The sequence below is a fragment of the Balaenoptera musculus genome, chromosome 3 (genome assembly GCF_009873245.2).
Source record: "Balaenoptera musculus isolate JJ_BM4_2016_0621 chromosome 3, mBalMus1.pri.v3, whole genome shotgun sequence".
NCBI classification, from domain to species: Eukaryota; Metazoa; Chordata; class Mammalia; order Artiodactyla; family Balaenopteridae; genus Balaenoptera; species Balaenoptera musculus.
In genome coordinates, this window is record NC_045787.1 from 163,108,360 (window position 1) to 163,125,776 (window position 17,417).

General features: G+C 57.0%; 2 protein-coding genes across 5 annotated transcripts; one reads left to right on the forward strand and one right to left on the reverse strand.

Annotated features, from left to right (window-relative positions):
* The first annotated feature begins 1,654 nt into the window (after positions 1 to 1,654).
* ELOF1 (elongation factor 1 homolog) lies at positions 1,655 to 6,614 on the forward strand. 4 transcript variants are annotated; one of them, XM_036848163.1, is made up of 4 exons: positions 1,655 to 1,706; positions 4,188 to 4,321; positions 4,513 to 4,583; positions 4,846 to 5,510. In XM_036848163.1, the coding sequence occupies exons 2-4, from the start codon at positions 4,206 to 4,208 to the stop codon at positions 4,908 to 4,910; spliced, it is 252 nt and encodes an 83-aa protein (XP_036704058.1). In that variant the 5' UTR covers positions 1,655 to 1,706; positions 4,188 to 4,205; the 3' UTR covers positions 4,911 to 5,510. The 4 variants fall into 4 exon arrangements, with proteins under 4 accessions (XP_036704058.1, XP_036704060.1, XP_036704061.1 ...); XM_036848165.1 differs by having other exon boundaries at positions 1,667 to 1,716; XM_036848166.1 differs by lacking the exon at positions 1,655 to 1,706 and adding an exon at positions 1,775 to 1,932.
* A 2,038-nt stretch (positions 6,615 to 8,652) lies between these two features.
* On the reverse strand, positions 8,653 to 15,783 carry CNN1 (calponin 1). Its single transcript, XM_036848161.1, has 7 exons — positions 15,627 to 15,783; positions 13,516 to 13,637; positions 10,666 to 10,732; positions 10,418 to 10,555; positions 10,112 to 10,222; positions 9,481 to 9,627; positions 8,653 to 9,400 (listed from the first exon to the last, which is right to left on the reverse strand). Exons 1-7 carry the CDS (start codon positions 15,687 to 15,689, stop codon positions 9,155 to 9,157), a joined length of 894 nt encoding a protein of 297 aa, XP_036704056.1. The 5' UTR covers positions 15,690 to 15,783; the 3' UTR covers positions 8,653 to 9,154.
* Positions 15,784 to 17,417: the final 1,634 nt, after the last annotated feature.

Genomic DNA, 17,417 nt, shown 5'->3' on the forward strand with positions numbered 1-17,417 from the left:
TCCCATCCTGTGTGTATCCAGGTTTGTACAAGCACGGAGAAGGGGTCCTCCAGAGAGGCACTGCCAAGGGTTAAGCTTGGCAGTTCCGAGAGTAACACTGCCCTCTAGAGGACTTCTTGGAGATAGGTCTATTGGAAATACATCGATAGCTCTCTTGACAAGTTACTTTCCTAAACACTCCAATGAAAGAGCTCTTATCAAGATTGCCAGGGACCAAACACTTGCCATAGTCAACGGCCAATTCTCTTTCCTCATCTTACTCAACCTCGCAGCCGCATGTGACACAGCTGATCACTCTCCTCGTCTTGAAATACCTGCCTCTGGAGGCTTCTGGGAGAGGACAACACACGTCTTTCTCCTCCCACCTCACTGTTCTGCCCAGTCTCTTGCTGGCTCCTCCTCCTCCTAACCTCTAAGGCTGGGGAGCCCTGGTGTCCTTCTTAGCCCTCTTCTTCTGCTATACTTTACCCCTTACCCCTGAAACCATGTGACCTCCTCTGGCCCCAAGACTTTAAATAACCTCCATATGCAAATGACTCTCAAAACCACATCCAGATCCTTCTCCTGAGCTCCTGGCTTCCCTTCCAAAGGCCCCTTCCAGAGCCCCTCTTGCTTGTCTCAGACTAATCACAGCGAAACACAACCCTTGACCGCTCCTCCAAATCACCTCTCTTGAGCCTTCCTCATCTGAGTAAGAGGCAGCTCCCAGGGTCTCCACCCTTGACACTCCTCTCTCCTTCACTCCCTCTTAAGTTCTATAGGTGCTACTTCTGTCTGTGTGACTTCCACTCAGGCTTTGGATTCCATCCTGAGCATCGGCCTCCCAGGGAAGCCTTCTCTAACCTCTCGTACTAGTTTGGCAGCCCCCTCCACTATCACATGCTCTGAGATCCACACACTCCCCTCTGCTGCGCTGAACAGTGTAGCAACTGATCCTTTATATGTCTGTCCAGCCTCTTCACTACATCGTGGGAATTGTGGAGCTTTGTTTTCCCCTCCCCCAGTCCCTGCCTGTCCAATCTCATGTGTTATAACTTCGACACTCAACGTGTGGTCCCACAGACCAACAGCACATATGGCACTGGGGACCTAGTTAGAAAGTCAGACTTCCAGGCCCCACTCCTGACCTAATGAACCAGAACCTGAATTATAGTAAGATCCACAGGTTCTTGTTAAAGTTTGAGAAGAGCTTCTTACAAGCTTCCCCCGTTAACTCTGATTCAGCCATACTGGTATCTGCCGTTTCTTAGCACTGAGATATTTGAATGTTCCCGACATCGGGGAGACCCAGGTGAGCTGCGAGGAGCTGGGGCTTGAAGTGGGAGAGAAGGCACGTGAAGATGCTGCAGCCAAGGGAGAGGCTGCCTTTCCAGTGCTGCTATGGCCCGGTCCACCGCTCCTGAAACGCGGGAACTGCCACCGCGGAAGCTCACTACAAGTAGCGGCCACTTGCACACCAACTGTGACATGCGGTCCAGCCCTCGCGCACGCGCACCGCTATCCCGCCTCCGGGCCCGGAATGAGAGTACAGAGAAGACTTACTTTCTGTGCGTGCGCACAAAGACGCTGGAGGAGGCGGGGCTTACTCGCTGGGAGGTCCCGGCCTCGGGTGGGTGAGACTGAAGGGAAGGGGAGGGATTTCCGCTTCCGCCGGGAGCCGGAAGTCACTGTCTCCCGGGTGAACGAGGCAGTCGCAAAGAGCGTCGGTGAGTGCAGGTGAAGGTTCGCGCGGGCGGGCTATGGGGCCGGGTGGGACTGGGCGCTCTAAGACTCCGGGGCGCTGACGGGGTCCTGGAGGAGGCACCGAGGGCCCAGGGCTTGGGGGGCGGCCCATCGGGGGACTTGACTCCCCCGGGTCCCAGCGGGTCCCAGCCCGCTGCTCGGAGGCCTGGCTTCTACCGGCGGCCGGCGGGAGGCGACGCTGAAGCCTCGGTGAGCCTGGAGGGACGGCCCACCCGCCTCCTCTTGAGTCCCGGCAGGGTCGGTGGCTGAGCCCTTTTCCAGCCCCCACCTTGGCGCGCTTTGGACTTAGATCGCCACAGAAGTACAGTCCGAGGCCCCTGGAGTTTCATGTGCAGGCCAGACTCCCTTTTCTGGAGTGTGGTTGGCGGGTGCTGTAGTCACCGGGGAAAATGAGATTCTGGGGTCCACCTGTAGCTTCTGATTCAGGAGGCTTGTTTATATTCAACAGTTATTGAGCTCTTAATGCATACCAGGTACTGTGGGTGCTGGGGATTCAGCAGTGGGCAAATCATGCTCCCACCCGAACCCGCAGAACTGACATTCTAGTGCGGGGAGATCTGGGGTTAGGTTCAGAAATCTGCATTTTTTGAGCACCCCCAGGTGATTCTGGTGCAGGTGGTAACCAGGGCCAGGCTTTGGGGAAAAAAATTCAACAGAACACTACCGCTGTACGCCCGAAGGTGAGAGCCTGGGCTGCAGAACTGGCTACGCCTTACTAAAGCCTACTGGGTCTTGTAGGGTCTAGCTGCTTCTCTTCTGTTGCATCTCACACCCATCTCCCCATTGCTCGCTGGGCTTCAGCTGTACCAGTCTTCTTTCTCTTTCTCAAGAAAAGCTTCTTCTGCCTTGGAGCCTTTGCGGTTGTTATTCCCTCTGCCTGGGCTACCATGCATGGTCGCCTTCTCTTATTCAGGCCTCAGCTTAAATGACTCTTACCCAAGGGTTCTTCCAGCTCCACCCTTAAGTAGCCCCGTCCCAGAAGTGTTCACTTAGCCCTGTTTCATTAACCTCATAGCACTTACCAATATTGGAAATTATCTCCCTTATTAGTTAGCTGAAGGGTCTGTCTTCCTCCGCTACAATATCAGTTGCACAAGAGCAGATACCTTGCCTGCCTTGATTGCAGCAGTGCTGTGGTTTACTGTAGGCCTGGCATTGGTCATTCATTCATTCAGTAAATCTTTGTTGAGAGCCAGCTCTGTGCCACGAGCTGTTCTAGGCGCTGGGGATACAAAGAAAAGACAGAAATCCCTGCCCTCGAGGAATTCACGTTTGGAGGGTGCTGGGCAGAGTTAGAGATGCAGGGAGACCAGTGAGGATGCTGTGGTGATAATACAGGCCAGAGATGACGGGGACTCAAGACTCAGACCACGGAGCTGGCCCTGGGAGTGGTGAGAAGTGGCCAGATGCTGGATGTCTTTTAAAGGTAGAACAGTAGGATCAGGATGGGACAAGGGGTGTGAGAGAGGGCGAAAGGAACTGAGGCTGAGTCTAAGGTTTTTGGAAAGATGGACTTTGCTGCCTGTGGGACAACACATTGAGGTGTTCGGAGCTCGGTTGTGGACAGGTTCTGTTTAAACGTTTGGTAGCACCGGGTAGGAGTGTGGCTGAGGCAGGTGGCCAGGGGAGCCTGCAGTTCAGAGAAGACATCGGTGTAGAGGGGGCATTTGAAACCCTGACGCTGGGTGAGATCTCCATGGAAATGAATGGCGATGGAGAGGGGAGGGGTCCAAAGACTGAGCTTATGGACTCACCATCATTAGCGAATTGACAGGGTAAGGATGGGGTTGCAGCAGCAGCAGAGACTGCAGGAAGCTGCCACTGGGGAGGGTGGGAGAGCCCTGTGAGAACGGTGGCAGGAGGAACCGGTGTGTCCAGTACCCTGAGGAGTGAGGACTGCCCCTTGGGGTGGACAGCATGGAAGGGGCTGGGGAGAGAGGGTAGGAGGGAACGCAGACAGCTCTGCTAGAAAAGCTCACGGAGAACGAAGAGGTGGTTTTTAATGATGGGAGAGGTCATAACAAGTGTGTTTGGTAATGATCCAGTAGAGAGAGAAAATGTGATGTTGGGATCCAAGGCACAAGGTAACAGATTGTTTTTGTGGGGAGCGTGGACGTGCTTCCATAGCAAAGGAGAGAAGGTCGAGGGGGTGGTCCTGGGGACTTGTGGATTGTGGATGTTGTCTGACTGCTTCTGTTTACTCAGTGAATTGGAAGCACCCTTAGTTAAGAACAAGGATGTTGCATAGAGAGTGGTCTTAAGTATAAATGAAACTCTGGTCCTTATCTGGCAGGCTGCTGACCTCCTCTGCCACGGAAGAATGATGCCAGAATCAGGGTGGGGCGGGGTTGGGGGGAGGACCACTTGACCGCTTCCTAGAGCGTCGAGCCGGAGGGACGCGTGGGTCCCACGAGTCACTGACTTCTGCCCCCATCCTCCCACAGGCTTGCCCTCCTGCAGACATGGGGCGCAGAAAGTCAAAACGGAAGCCACCCCCCAAGAAGAAGATGACAGGCACCCTAGAGACCCAGTTCACCTGCCCCTTCTGCAACCACGAGAAGTCTTGCGACGTGAAAATGTGAGCGGGGCCCGGGATCCTGCCTCACGGGTCCTGCCCTCTCCTTCCTCAGTCGGGAGGTGGCTTCCCCCCACCCCACCCCCACCCCCACTGTCCTCCATTCTGTCCCCAGCCTTCCTGGTTAGGGGGATCGTCACCCACAGACACAGGCCCCTTCGTTCACTAAGTCCCTGCATCTCCTCCCGTTCCAGGGACCGGGCCCGCAACACCGGAGTCATCTCTTGTACCGTGTGCCTGGAAGAATTCCAGACGCCCATCACTTGTATCCTTGGGAACCCGGGCTTTTCCCAGGGGATGAGGGCGGGGCGTCAGGGCTGCTCTGCCCAGAGTGGGCTGCTCAAGGGCACCCAGCCCTGCTGTGTGCCCTGGTGGTGTGGCCACCGAGAGGAACCAGTGCCACGTGCTGACTTACATGGGGTGACAGGCTTCAGGGCAGGGGTCTGGCTAACAGTAGCGTGAACAACAGAAGTGTGTATAGGAAAGGGGTCCAATGCTACCAGTTGCCCTTGACCTCAGCGGCTCAGATCTGTCGGAACCAGTGGACGTGTACAGCGATTGGATAGATGCCTGCGAGGCAGCCAATCAGTAGCAACGCAGAGGACCCACTCCCTTGGCAGCCTCACCCGCTGGGTACCAATCCAGAGACATTCCAGGGTCCAGGGTGTGGGTCCAGGGCCTCTGCAGCCCTGTGTGTGTGTGTGGAGTGGGTGTGGGCATGGGTGTGAGTGTGTGTGTGGCTGCAGGTGTGCCTGGGGGTGTGTCCTCGTGGGCATGGGGTAGAGTTGAAGGGTTGCTGGGTCCCAGGGGCCTGAACTGCCTCCCTTGGCTCCGAAAGCCTTTGACTTGCTCCCTCCTCTGGCACCTGGCCCCCTGGCTTTGGGGCCCTGGCCCCTCCAGGGACCTGTGTCCTGATATCGTAGGTGAGGGCAAGCCTAGCAGAGGCTGCCTCGGGACTGTCCAGCGTCTTCCCCCACCTCACCAGCACTTGTCCATTTGAACTGGACCGACTGCCCATCCTCCTTCCCTGCCTTCCAAGGCCTGTGGCCTGGGATTCAAGCCACAGGCCCACAGGCCTCCTGGCAGGGCAGCCTGTTTTCACGTTTGGCCACTTTTGTAGGAGGAGGGAGGGGCTGGGTTGGGGATAGCTGTCAGTCACCAGCCCTTAAATAAAGCAGCCAACGCAAAACTCCCAGCTCTCTGGTTTCCTGGGCTCTGGGTCAGACCCAGGGGCTCAACGAGGGAACGGGGGAGACAGGCATTCAGAGGTGGCCTGGCGGGCCATTGGGAGTGGTCAGTCCTTCAAACTGTCCAGCATTTTATCTACTCTACAAGCATTCAAGGTGAAACCAGGGCAGTGCTGGGCTCAGGGGACAGGGATGAACCCACAGACATCTGGCAAGGCATTTACAGTCACAGCAGAAACCGGGGCCAGCAGAGCCCAGGGTGGGGATTGGGGGGGTCAGAGAAGGCTTCCTGGGGGACAGCCTGAAGGAGCTAAGGCTCAGGGGCCACACTGTGCCAGAGGCCAATGTCAGGTTTACCTGCCTTGCCCCCATGTCGCGACAGCCGCCCTGAGGAAGATGCTCGCAGATGAGGAAACAGGCCCGAGACAGGAGGTCACCGGCCAAAGGTCCCACAGCCAGAAGACTGCACGGCCGGGCCTTGAACCCAGGAGGCCTGGTTTCACAGCCCAGCATCTTACTTCCTCCTGAGTCCAGGGTCCAGGCTAAGGGAACAGCTCCTGGCTTCCTGGGGGCTGGGGGGCGGCGGGGAGCACTGGAGAAGAGTAAGGGACCCTTGTCCTAGGGTCGCGAGGAGTCTCTCGGAAGGCTGGAGGTGGAGCCAGACGCACGTGTAAGGTGTAAGAAGAACTGTTTGGGCTTTGTCCCTGGCTCCTGGCAGGAAGCTTCTAAAACCCTTGGAATTTCCTGAGCAACTGGAGTACTTTTTGTCATCCATAAAGAGCCCCTTTTGATCACAGGTGAGATTATGCTAATGAAGTGACTTAGAGTGGGGCCCTAGATAGTCTCAGGAAGGGGCAGGATGCAGAGTAGGAACTCAGTCAGCCACACCCACCAACCTTCGGGAAGGGGAGGGGACCTACAGATGAAGCGGTTATGAGGACAAGATTTGGTGAGCTTCCACCCTTGGTGAACACAGGGAGGTGCTGGGACACTCGGGAGAGGGCACGGAAGCTCCACCCTCCTTCCCCATACCTTGCCCATGGCATCTCTTCCATCTGGCTCCTCCCGAGTTATATCCTTTTATAATAAACCAGTGATGTAATAAGTAAAATGTTTCTCCGAGTTCTGTAAGCCACTCTAGTAAATTAACCAAATCTGAGAAGGGAGTGGGGGGAACCCCCGATCTCCAGCTGGTTGCTCAGAAGCACAGGTAACAACCTGCACTTGTGATTGGCAGCTTCAGTGGGGGAGGGGCAGTCTTGGACAGAACCCTTATCCCGTGGGATCTGATGCTTTCTCCAGGTAGAGAGTGTCAGAACTGAGTTAATTGCTTGGTGGTATTGGAAAAAACACACCTTCACAAGGCTGATGGTGAGACCCCAGATGGTCTCATGGTGTGGAGGTCCTGACACTCCAGCAGTGTGGGGCAGGTCCATCTCCACCTGGCCTTGTGAGCCTGGGCAGCAAGTGACTTGTGCTTTGGCTTCCTCGTTGGTACAGTGGGAAGGATGATGGAACCTTCCTCCCAGGGCTGCGCTGAGGATGGATGCACCTATCATGATTCCTGGCACGGTTCGAACAGACTCAGACCCACCAGGGCAGCGAGGGATATGAACGGCCGAGAAGATGCTGACCAGGCCAGAAGCCCTGGCCACCAGGCCCAGCCACTGGGTCTGGCATGTGTCCCCAGGGCCCTCTCTACACTGACATACCCCTCCTTGGTGCTCCCACCTCCCCCTCCAAGGCCCCAGGTGGGGTCCCCTGGCCGAGGCAGGACCCAGTGGACACAGAGTGGTGGACAGGCACCGGGGGTGATGCCCTCTGGGGTCCAGGGAAAGGGGGCTCCTGCCAACCAGGGCCCGCCCACCCCAGTCTTACAGACCAAGTGCTAATATGGTGCTGTTTTCCCAAGAAGGCAGGGCCCTAGGCCAGGCGTGTATCCTCCTCAGCATAGCTTCCCCGAGCTGGCCCCGTGGTAGCAGGGCCTTGGGTAGCAGGACTTAGGGTAGCCAGGCCAAGAGCGCCTGGAATCCAGTTTACGAGGCCCCAGGGGCCGTGTGCGTCTGTGCGAGCGGGTCTTCTGATGTCTGTCTCTGCAGGTCCCCACATCCCAGCCTCGCCCCCTGCCCTGGGGAGGGAAGGGGAGAAGACCGCTGTGCCCCCAGCATGGCCACATCCTCTCGTTGGAACCCTGGCAGTTGATAGCTTCCGAGCAGGATAGCTGGGGCCCACATCACTGGGAGAGCAGGGTCCCCTCTGAAATGTGGGGAGGTTGGGACCTTGTCCAGACTTCTGGGATCCTGGGCTGGCAGGCCAGGCGCCTGGGCCAGCTGCATCCTGCAGTCAGCTACTTAACTGCTCTGTGCCAGGTGGTAAAGGGCCATTGCCAAAGTGCCTCCACTGTGCCCATCCAAAGTGGGCACATCTTTCCAAAGTGCCCATCTTTCCCCACTGCCCTGTCCCCTCCCACCTTCCCACAGTCTACTTCAGGGCTAAAGGGTTCTCCCTGCCCACAGGGGCCTCCAGGACCTGGCTGGTTGTCCATTCTCATGGTCAGTACCAAATGTCATCCCCTGTCTGGAGGCATCATTTCATTTAAGCTCCCTGTGACCCCACAAGTTTCCATGTCCTCATTTTCCTAATGGGAAAACAGGCCTAGGGAAGGGAAGTGACTTGCCCAAGGTCACCTAGCTGGCAAGCTGCAGAACTGTGATTTACATCCCATTTAGCCCGTCCCGGCGCTTGGCCTCAACGCAACACACAGGCCCCCAGGGAAGGTACATGGGTGCTGAGCATGTGTGTGTGTGTGTGTGTGTGTGTGTATTGTGTACCTGTGTGAGGGTTTACGTTTTATGTGCCTCGAGTAGGAGTGTGTACTGCATGTGTATCTGTGTGTGAAAGGGTGTGTGCACTAAGGCTGTAGAGAGTGTGTGAACACCATACACACGAAGTGTGCATGCGTGTGGATTTTGTGAGTGGGGGGGGCCCGTCCTGGGTCCAGCGAGCTCTGTGAGCTCTGTGTGTGTATCTTAGGGTGCATGTGAGTGTGTGTGCCTGTGCAGATGTGTGTGTGGGAGATGGGGTATATCTGAGCAAGGCCACTTATGCGTGTGCTAGAGCCACACAGCCTCTGTGACAGAGCAGCCCTGAGTCCTCAGATGACTTTACAGCCATTTATTGTGCTCCAGTGAAGTAGAAAAAGAAAGTGCTCGCGTTACAAACACCGCTGTCACATCCCTTAACGCCAGCTGCAAACCAAACCGCGTGTGTCCGCTGGGGGTCTGGGCATGCAGTTTGCTCCCACTGTGGGAATGGGGCGGGGAGGCGAGCCTGGGCTCTGGGGGCTTCGCTTGGGGGGGCTTCTTGTCCTGGGGGGACCCACCTGTGGGGAGTGGGGGACAGCGGGGTAGCTTTGCTCAGTGCGTCCTTTGGGTGCTGCTGGGAACACCCAGCTCTATGTTGGACCTGGGGAGGAGCCCCCTTTCCCCCCCACAGCCCCCCCCCAGTCTGCTCCCCCCAAACGCTAACCCTGTAGGCAGGTGCCAGCGGGCTGGAGGAACCATGCAGGGGGAGGGGGTCGGCGGGCCGGGCTGGGCCCTGCCAAGAGCAGCAGCCGGCCTCCCCGGGGGAAGGCGGGAGGCCCAGGGCCCTAGGCGGAGTTGTAGTAGTTGTGCGTGTGGTGGTTGTGGGCAGGCTCGCCCAGCTCCGGGTACTCGGGCGTCAGGCAGTACTTGGGGTCGTAGACCTGGCGGGGCAGCCCGTACACCGTCATGCCCCGCTGCGAGGCCCCCTTGTTGCTGCCCATCTGCAGGCTGACATTGAGCGTGTCGCAGTGCTCCATGCCCAGCCCCGGCTCGAAGATCTGCCGCTTGGTCCCGGGAGCGGTCATGCCGGCCTGCGGAGGGCAGTGCGGTCAGGCCGAGGGGACGGCGAGGGGCACAGCCCCACCAGCCCGCCCCATGGCCCCCCACACACCTGGCTGGCTCCCTTGTTGGTGCCCATCTGCAGGCTGATGGTGGCCTGGTCCAGGGGCTGGTCTGTGCCCAGCTTGGGGTCGTAGAGATGGCGCCGGGTGCCGTAGGCTGTCATGCCCTGCTGGCTGGCAAACTTGTTGGTGCCCATCTAGGGAGCCAGAAGGAGAATCACCCCGAGGCTTACAAATCTCACGGTGGGCCACGAGATGTAACTCATGTCAGCAGACACTTAACATGGCCCTCTAATGAGGCACTGTTTCCACCCTCAGGCTACAGACTGGAAACTGAGGTCCAGAGAAGGTGGGTCACATGACTGATAGGTGGCCTGACTTCCAGGGTTCAAGTTCCAGCCCGGCCACTCATCACGTGGCCAATCCTGGCAAGTAAGCTATCTTCTCCAGGCCTCAGTTTTCCCATCTGTATAAAGGGTATGCTGATAACAGTACCCACCCCCTAGAGCTGTCGGAGGAGTGAGTTAGGGTATGGAAAAATGCCAAGCATATAGTAAAGGCCAAATATCCTGCCACCCCCCTGCCGAAGCCTGAAGGGACCAGGGTGCCCTCCCGGCCTCCTCCACTCCCTGACCCTCTGCTCAGCTCAGCAGTGAGACCCGGGTGAAGAAGGGGTAGTACCTGCAGCCCGATGATGTTCCGCCCTTCTCTTAGCTTCCCTGGCTCAAATTTCCGTTCCTGCTTCTCTGCGTATTTCACTCCCACGTTCACCTTGTTCCCTTTCGTCTTGGCCTGGGGAGGGCGAGGGGGGGCAGGGACTGACAAGGAAGCGCCTGGGCCACACTGTCCCCTCGGAGACCCTGAGCAGCACCTGCTTTCCCCCTCCCACCCACGCGGGGCTCAGAGGGCACAAGGGGCCCCACCCGCATCCCAGCCCCGAGCGCCCGCGGCCCCCTGGCCCCATGCCCACCCTTCAGCCACGCTCACCATGCTGGCCAGGGCCAGGAGGGTGGACTGCACTTGGGTGTAGTTGGTGTTCTCGAACAGGTCGTTGGCCTCAAAGATGTCGTGGGGCTTCACCCCGTACTTGGTGATGGCCTTGATGAAGTTGCCGATATTCTCCAGCTGGAGGGGAGCCGGTGGCAGTCAGGGGTGGGAGGGGAGTTGGGGGTCTGGGTGGAGCTCTGAGGGGCTATGGGCCAGGGGTCGAAAGAGTTAAGAGAGTCTGGGCTCACCTGGTGCCAGTTCTGGGTGGACTCATTGACCTTCTTCACAGAGCCTGGCTGGAGCTTATTGATGAACCTGCAAGGTGCAGGGGAGGGCACTGAGGAAGGGGACCCCTACTGCCCCCACCCAAGCCCAGCCCAGCGGGACAAGGGGTCAGGATGACAGTCAGTGGGCGCTATGCTTTTTTCTGTTTCCCACTGCAGTCAGCCCCCAGCTGCAGCCCCACACAGACCATCCGCACACACAGGCAGGACCCAGATGGGAAACCAACCCCGGGGAGCTAGACTCCTTCAGGTCGGAAAGTCTCCCAATGGAGGGTGTAGGGGAGTCTCCTGGGTGCACCTGCCTCGTTCGTGACCATGTTTCAATCTCCTTTTCTTTTGCGAACCGCTATACCTCGGAGAGCCCGCGGCTCAGGACTGGGGCCTCTTCTCTGGCTACACTCACCCCCTTGATCTCATCCAGTCTCTTGGCATTTTATTTTTTTTTTGGCCATGCTGAGCGACATGTGGGATCTTAGTTCCCCGACCAGGGATCAAACCCGTGCCCCCTGCAGTGGAAGCGCAGAGTCTGAACCACTGGACGGCCAGGGAAGTCCTCTCTTGACTTTAAATGCCATTCATATGCCAACAACTCCCCAACATCTTCCTGCAGCCCACCTCTTACTCTCCATTCCAGCTCCCCACATGGGTGTCTCAAATCAAATGAACCGTACCTGGACTCCTGACACCTACTTCCCCCCACAGAACTCCCTCCATCCTCCCCAGCTCAGTAAACCCAGCCTTCCAGGTCTCAGAATCTAAGGAAAAAAAAAAAAAGGTCATGAAGAACCTAGTGGCAAGACGGGAGTAAAGACACAGACCTACTAGAGAATGGACTTGAGGATATGGGGAGGGAGAAGGGTAAGATGTGACAAAGTGAGAGAGTGGCATGGACATATATACACTACCAAACGTAAAATAGATAGCTAGTGGGAAGCAACCGCATAGCACAGGGAGATCAGCTCTGTGCTTTGTGACCACCTAGAGGGGTGGAATAGGGAGGCTGGGAGGGAGGGAGATGCAAGAGGGAAGAGATATGGGAACATATGTATATGTATAACTGATTCACTTTGTTATAAAGCAGAAACTAACACACCATTGTAAAGCAATTACACTCCAATAAAGATGTTAAAAATAAATAAATAAATAAATAAAAATTAAAAAAAAAAAAAAGCCCTCCGCTGCCCTTGACTCTCCTCTCCCTCTCTCTCACCCCCACATTCCATCCCTCAGCAATTCCTTTTACTCTGCCTCCTGAAGACTTCCAGAAGCCCACCTCCGCCCTGCTCTGAGCCATCAGTGTCTCTTTCCTGGGCTCTTGCCTTGACCTCCCCTTGGGCTCCCAGCTTCCACCTCATCCCCTCCAGATGCTTGTCATCCCATGGCTAAAATGGCCTTCTTAAAACAATTCCGTTATGGTTTATCATAGGATATTAAATATAGTTCTCTGTGCTACACAGTAGGACCTTGTATAACTTTGCTGTACAGCAGAAATTAACACAACTGTAAATCAACTATACTTCAGTTAAAAAAAAAAATTTCCAGTTACTCCCCAGTTCAAAGCACTCCCATGGTTTCCTATTGCCTTGAGAATAAAAGCCTAACCCCATAGCATGAAGGACGAAGAGGCCCTGTACCATCTGGCCCCCAGCTAACTCCCTCCACTTTCCCTGATCACTGAGGCATGCTCCCACCCCAGGGCCTTTGCACTGGCTGTCCCCGCTGCCTGGCCCACTCTTCCCTAAGATGTCCTGCCGGCAACTTCCCTCACTTCATCTAAGATTCTGCTTCAATATTACCTCTTCAGAAAGACCTCCCAGACCATTCTGTACAAAGCAGCAACCCTTCGCCCCCTGCCCCCCGCCCCCCCATCCTTCCCAGCTTGACTCTTCCTCATGGCACTTCCCACCACAGGCAAGTATGTGATTATTTCATCAATTCTTTGTTCAATCACCCCCACCAGGACTAAAGGTCTGTAAGCGCCCCAAGTCGAGTCTGTTTTGTTCACTATCCCCAGCGCCTAGACCTGGCTGGCACACAGCAGGTGCTCCATAAATGCACCTCCTCCATAAACGGGTGGGCGGCCCTGCACTCTTTAAGGCCTGGGACACCAGGCCGTCCCCCCATTCCTTGGATATGGTAGAACAACATCCCCCAGCCCCTCTCTTGCCAGCAGCTAGGGCTTGGTAACGCTGTGCCTTTGGGAAGCTTCCCTAGCCCAAGCTCTGGCTCTTAGGGTCACCCTGCCCTGGGTCAGACTCAGAGAAAAAGACAGGACCCCAGCTGGGCTCAGGGCCCCGCCCAGAAATAAGGTTGCAGTGAAATCTAGGAGGTGGAATCTGGAATCGGGGCTTGGGAGCTGTTGAGGGTTTTCCTCTCCCTCAGTGATTAGGTTCTGAGAGGGGGAGAAAATCAGGGCCCACTAAATTACTGTGGCACGTCCCTCAGGTCACCGAGCCAGCAGTGGACAGCTGGTGTGGCCCAGTGCCTTTCCGCCGTGACCTCCCTTTCTTGGGACTCTAGAGACCATACATGTGGCTGCCCCGTATGCGTGGCGGTTCAGACTCTAGATTCGGAAGTCATTTCTGTTGGAACAGCGTGGGACTTTGGGCGACGTGTTTTACCTGAGGCTCAGTTTTCTTTACTGTTAAATGGGCACAGTGATTATCTTTATATCTGATACCTCAAAACAAAGGTATCAGATATAAAGTGCCCAATCCAGCTCTGAGCTCTTGGTCATTTGAGGGGCTCAGGTAGTAGAGATGAGGGGTTGGGGGCAGCCCAAGGCAGAGTCTGGGCCATGAGCGCCCCACTCACTCGCAAAGAATGATGCCATCTTTGAGGCCGTCCATGAAGTTGTTGCCAATGCGGCGCCCTGTCACACCCTCGATCCACTCTCGAAGCTCCTGCTCCCGCTGGTGGTCGTACTTCTGGGCCAGCTGGCAGTGGGGGACACAGAGAAGGTGGTGAGGACGCAGTGGGGAGCAGGGTTGGCTCCCAGGCCCAATCCAAGATTCCCTAGGTCTGATCTCTTCCCTCGTCCCTTCCCAACTAAGGCAATTCTGTCCCAACGTCCAGTTGTGGGGGGGGGGGGTTGCTGAGGGCCAGTGTTGAGGTGGCACCTGCCCAGGGGGCCATTCCAGGCATTCTGAGGTTTGGCACCACAGAATGTGGATTAAGGGGTGGAGAACGAGATACTCAGAGCTGGGGGGCGGCGCCTGGCCTCTTGGTTCCCCCTCCAGACCAAACTTGGGGTTTAGCTTCCCCTGGCCCTGCCCCCGTCCTGGGAGCTTCAGGCAGGGGAGGAGGAGCCCTAAGGAGGTGCCCCTGGATGCCGCCTTGCAGGGGACTGCTCTGTCTTACATCTCTGTCTCAGTGTCTCTCCAGGTCCTCATCCCTGGGGCCCCCTCTCTGGCTCGGGGCGAGGGCCTGTCTTTGCCTTAACTCCTGGCCCCATGCATGTCTGTATTTCTCTGTCTCTCTCCCCATGGCACGATGTCCTCGGTCTCTCTCCCAGCGCTGTCTGTCTTTCCTAGGCCCTGTCATCCTGTCCCCATCTCTTCGTGTCCGGCTGGGGGTGGGGCTCATAGCTCGTCCATCTCTGCTTTCATAGGTCTCTCTCCATCTCTCCGACTCCAGGTTCCCTGCCTCGGGTGAGGATGGGGCTCAGCCGTCTCTCCGCCTCTCCATCCCTGTCTCAGTCTTATCTTGCTCCAGGCTCGCCCTCCCCCATCCGTCCCTCTCAAGTCTCAGGCTTCCAGTATCTCTGCGTCTCTCCCCCACCTCTCCTCTCCCACTTTGCCCCCCTCCGTTTCCCCAGAACTCTCTACCCCAGCCCAGACAGGCTCCGGGCCCCTGGGAGACGCGGTCGCCCCTTCTCCTGGGGGAGGGGACGGCCCCCTCACCTGGCCCCGGCCTTGCCGCCCCCCTCCCCATCAGCCCGGCTTTATAAAGCAAACCGGCCCTTATATAGCGCGGCCCCGCGGGCCGGGCTCCCGAGGCCGCCTTATATGGCGCGGCGGCTCCGCTCGGCTCCTGGGCCGGCGCTGGGGGGAGGGGGGGCGACGCTGGGATCTGTCTCCTGCCCGAGCACCCGCCCCCTCCTCCAGCCCCGAGGATCCCCCCGACTCAGGTTCCCAATCCCAGCTCCCCATTTCCTGCCTGTGGAACCCTGGGAAAAGCCACCCTGAGCCTCAGTGTTGCCCTCTGTCAAATGGGGCTGGGACTCCTCCCCGGGCAGCGCTCAAGGGATTGTTCCAGTGGGTTGGGGACTTCAGGCTCGCTGCCCTGGAGAAGCTGATCCCATGGGGGGCGTGGGCCGCAAGTTCAGGGGCCCAGTTCTGAATCTCTCTTATATAGGACCAGAGCTACTTGCCTCTTCTTTCTGAACCTCAGTTTACCCATCCATAGCATGAAGGCGATGTCCCCATGTCCTCCCACCCCCAGAATTAGGAGACCCCTGCTTTGTCCCTAATGCCCACTCTCTGCCCATCCTCAGCCTCTCCATTTCCTTCACGATCTCCAACACCTTGGGGCCTCACCTCCCAGGAACCCCAGCTCTGGAGCACGCCGCAAATTCTTTGTCAGGCTAGGGGGTGTGGGCAAAATCAAGTCCTTCCTCAGACCCCCAGAAACAAAAAGGGTTAACAGGGGACTCTAATCAAGTGGGGTTTCACAATGGACCAACCGCCTCAGTTTACCTGTGACTGCCTGCATGCCCCCCCATTTCACACCCCAACAGGAGCTGAGGGCTCTGGGATGCTCACGCCGGGAAGGAAGGCAGCCCCTTCCCCATACTCGTCCTTTTTCTCTCTCAGGTTCCAAGTCATATGGGATAGGCAGGAAGGGGGTCCAGGGAACCCCAAGTGTGGGGCCTCTGCCCTGGCAGGGCAAGTGGGCCAGGTCGGGGGGAGGCCCTCCAGCCCTACCTTGTTCTTGACCTCAGCTGACAGCCCGTAGGCGGGGCCTCGGTTGAAGTGAGCAGAGGACATGCTGGCTGACGGTGGACAGCGGTGGCAGCAGCGCTGAAGAAGGCGGCAGCAGCTGAAGCTCCGTCTGCACCCTCTTCCCTCCTCACACGTTTTTGAAGCTCGGGAGGCGGCCCGGGCCTCTTCCAAGGCCGTCCCATTGGCCATAGAGGCCTGCCAAGGGGCGGGGCGCCCCCCACCTTGGCCTGCCCCCCTTCGTGATGTCAGGGCCTTGGTATTGGGAGCTGATTGTGTCATTGTTTCCACCTAGGGGGGCGGCCTGGGTTATTCTTTTTTGGGGCGGCGGGCAGCTTGGCCAGACAGAGACCAACCTTTCCCCACTCACCACTGTTCATTAGGCCTCTGGCTGGGTCTCCTAGGCTCTTTGTGTCTGTCTCTGAGGCCATCTCCCCACACCTCTAAGGTCATCTTTCTTCGTTTCTCTCCTGTCTTGAGGCAGGACTACCACCTGTGGTAGTTTATGGAGCGCCACCCTGGTTTTAAGTCCAGACACCAATAACCTATAAATGTAGGCCAGCCCCTTCCCCTCTCTGAGCCTCTGTTGCCACATCTGTAAAATAGACTAATGATAGTGCCTGTTCATGAGGGTGTTGTGAGGATCAGAAGAAATAAGGCCTGGGACTTCCCTGGTGGTCCAATGGTTAAGACTCTGTGCTTCCACTGCAGGAAGCACGGGTTCGGTCCCTGGTCAGGGAACTAAGATTCCGCAAACCAGGTGGCACAGCCAAAAAAATAATGCCTCCAATATGCCCAGGGCAGTGCCTGGTACAGGGAAAGACAGGGAATAGCAGTATTTCTGCTGAGAATCTGGCACCCCACTTCTGTCCCCTCCATCCCCTCATAAGCACCTGGGGGAGCAGAGACCCTGGATCTCACCCTCCCCATCCACCTGTGGGTTGCCTGAACCACGGAGTGGCTGTGTTAGTGGGTTCCAGGCCATGGACACCCCCATATATTCCTGTCCCAGCCAGGCCGGCCTGGAGGGAACACCTGCAAGCAGCCCTGCCTGCCCAGATCTCACCCTTGTACCACAGGGGTGGATGACATGCCCACGTCATGCCATGTATGTTCAGGCCATGTTAGTGACACTTGGATAACATGTCAGCAACCATATCATACACTAATGATACGTCAAGGACATGCAATTTGCTGGCCACATGCTAAGGGCACAGCCGTGATGTACTGATAATGACAACAGCCCTTATGTTAGGCCCTGGTCCAAATGCTGTACACGTATCCACTCAAACCTCACAACACCCTCAGAAGTGGGTACTGCTATTATATCCACTTTACAGATGGGGAAACTGAGGCACAGGGGTGTGGAATCCCTTTCCCAGTGTCACACAGCTCACTAGTGACAGAGCAGAATTTGAACCCGGGCCTCTGCCCCTAATGCTATGAGGCTAAGGCAGGGTTTCTCAATCTTGCTACTGTTGACATCCCGGCTGGATAAGTCATCGTGGGGGCGGGGGTCTGTCCTGGGCATTGCAGAACTTTAAGCAGCATCCCCAGCCTCTACCTACTCAGTGCCAGAAGCAACGCCCCCCCCCCTCACCTTAGTCTTTATTGTTTTGTTTTGGCCGCACCGCATGGCATGCGGGATCTTAGTTCCCCGACCAGGGATCGAACCCGAACCCCCTGGGGGGTCTTAACCACTGGACCGCCAGAGAAGTCGTTCCTCCCTTCACCTCCCCCCACCTTAGCCTTAACAAACAGGAAAGTCTCCAGAGG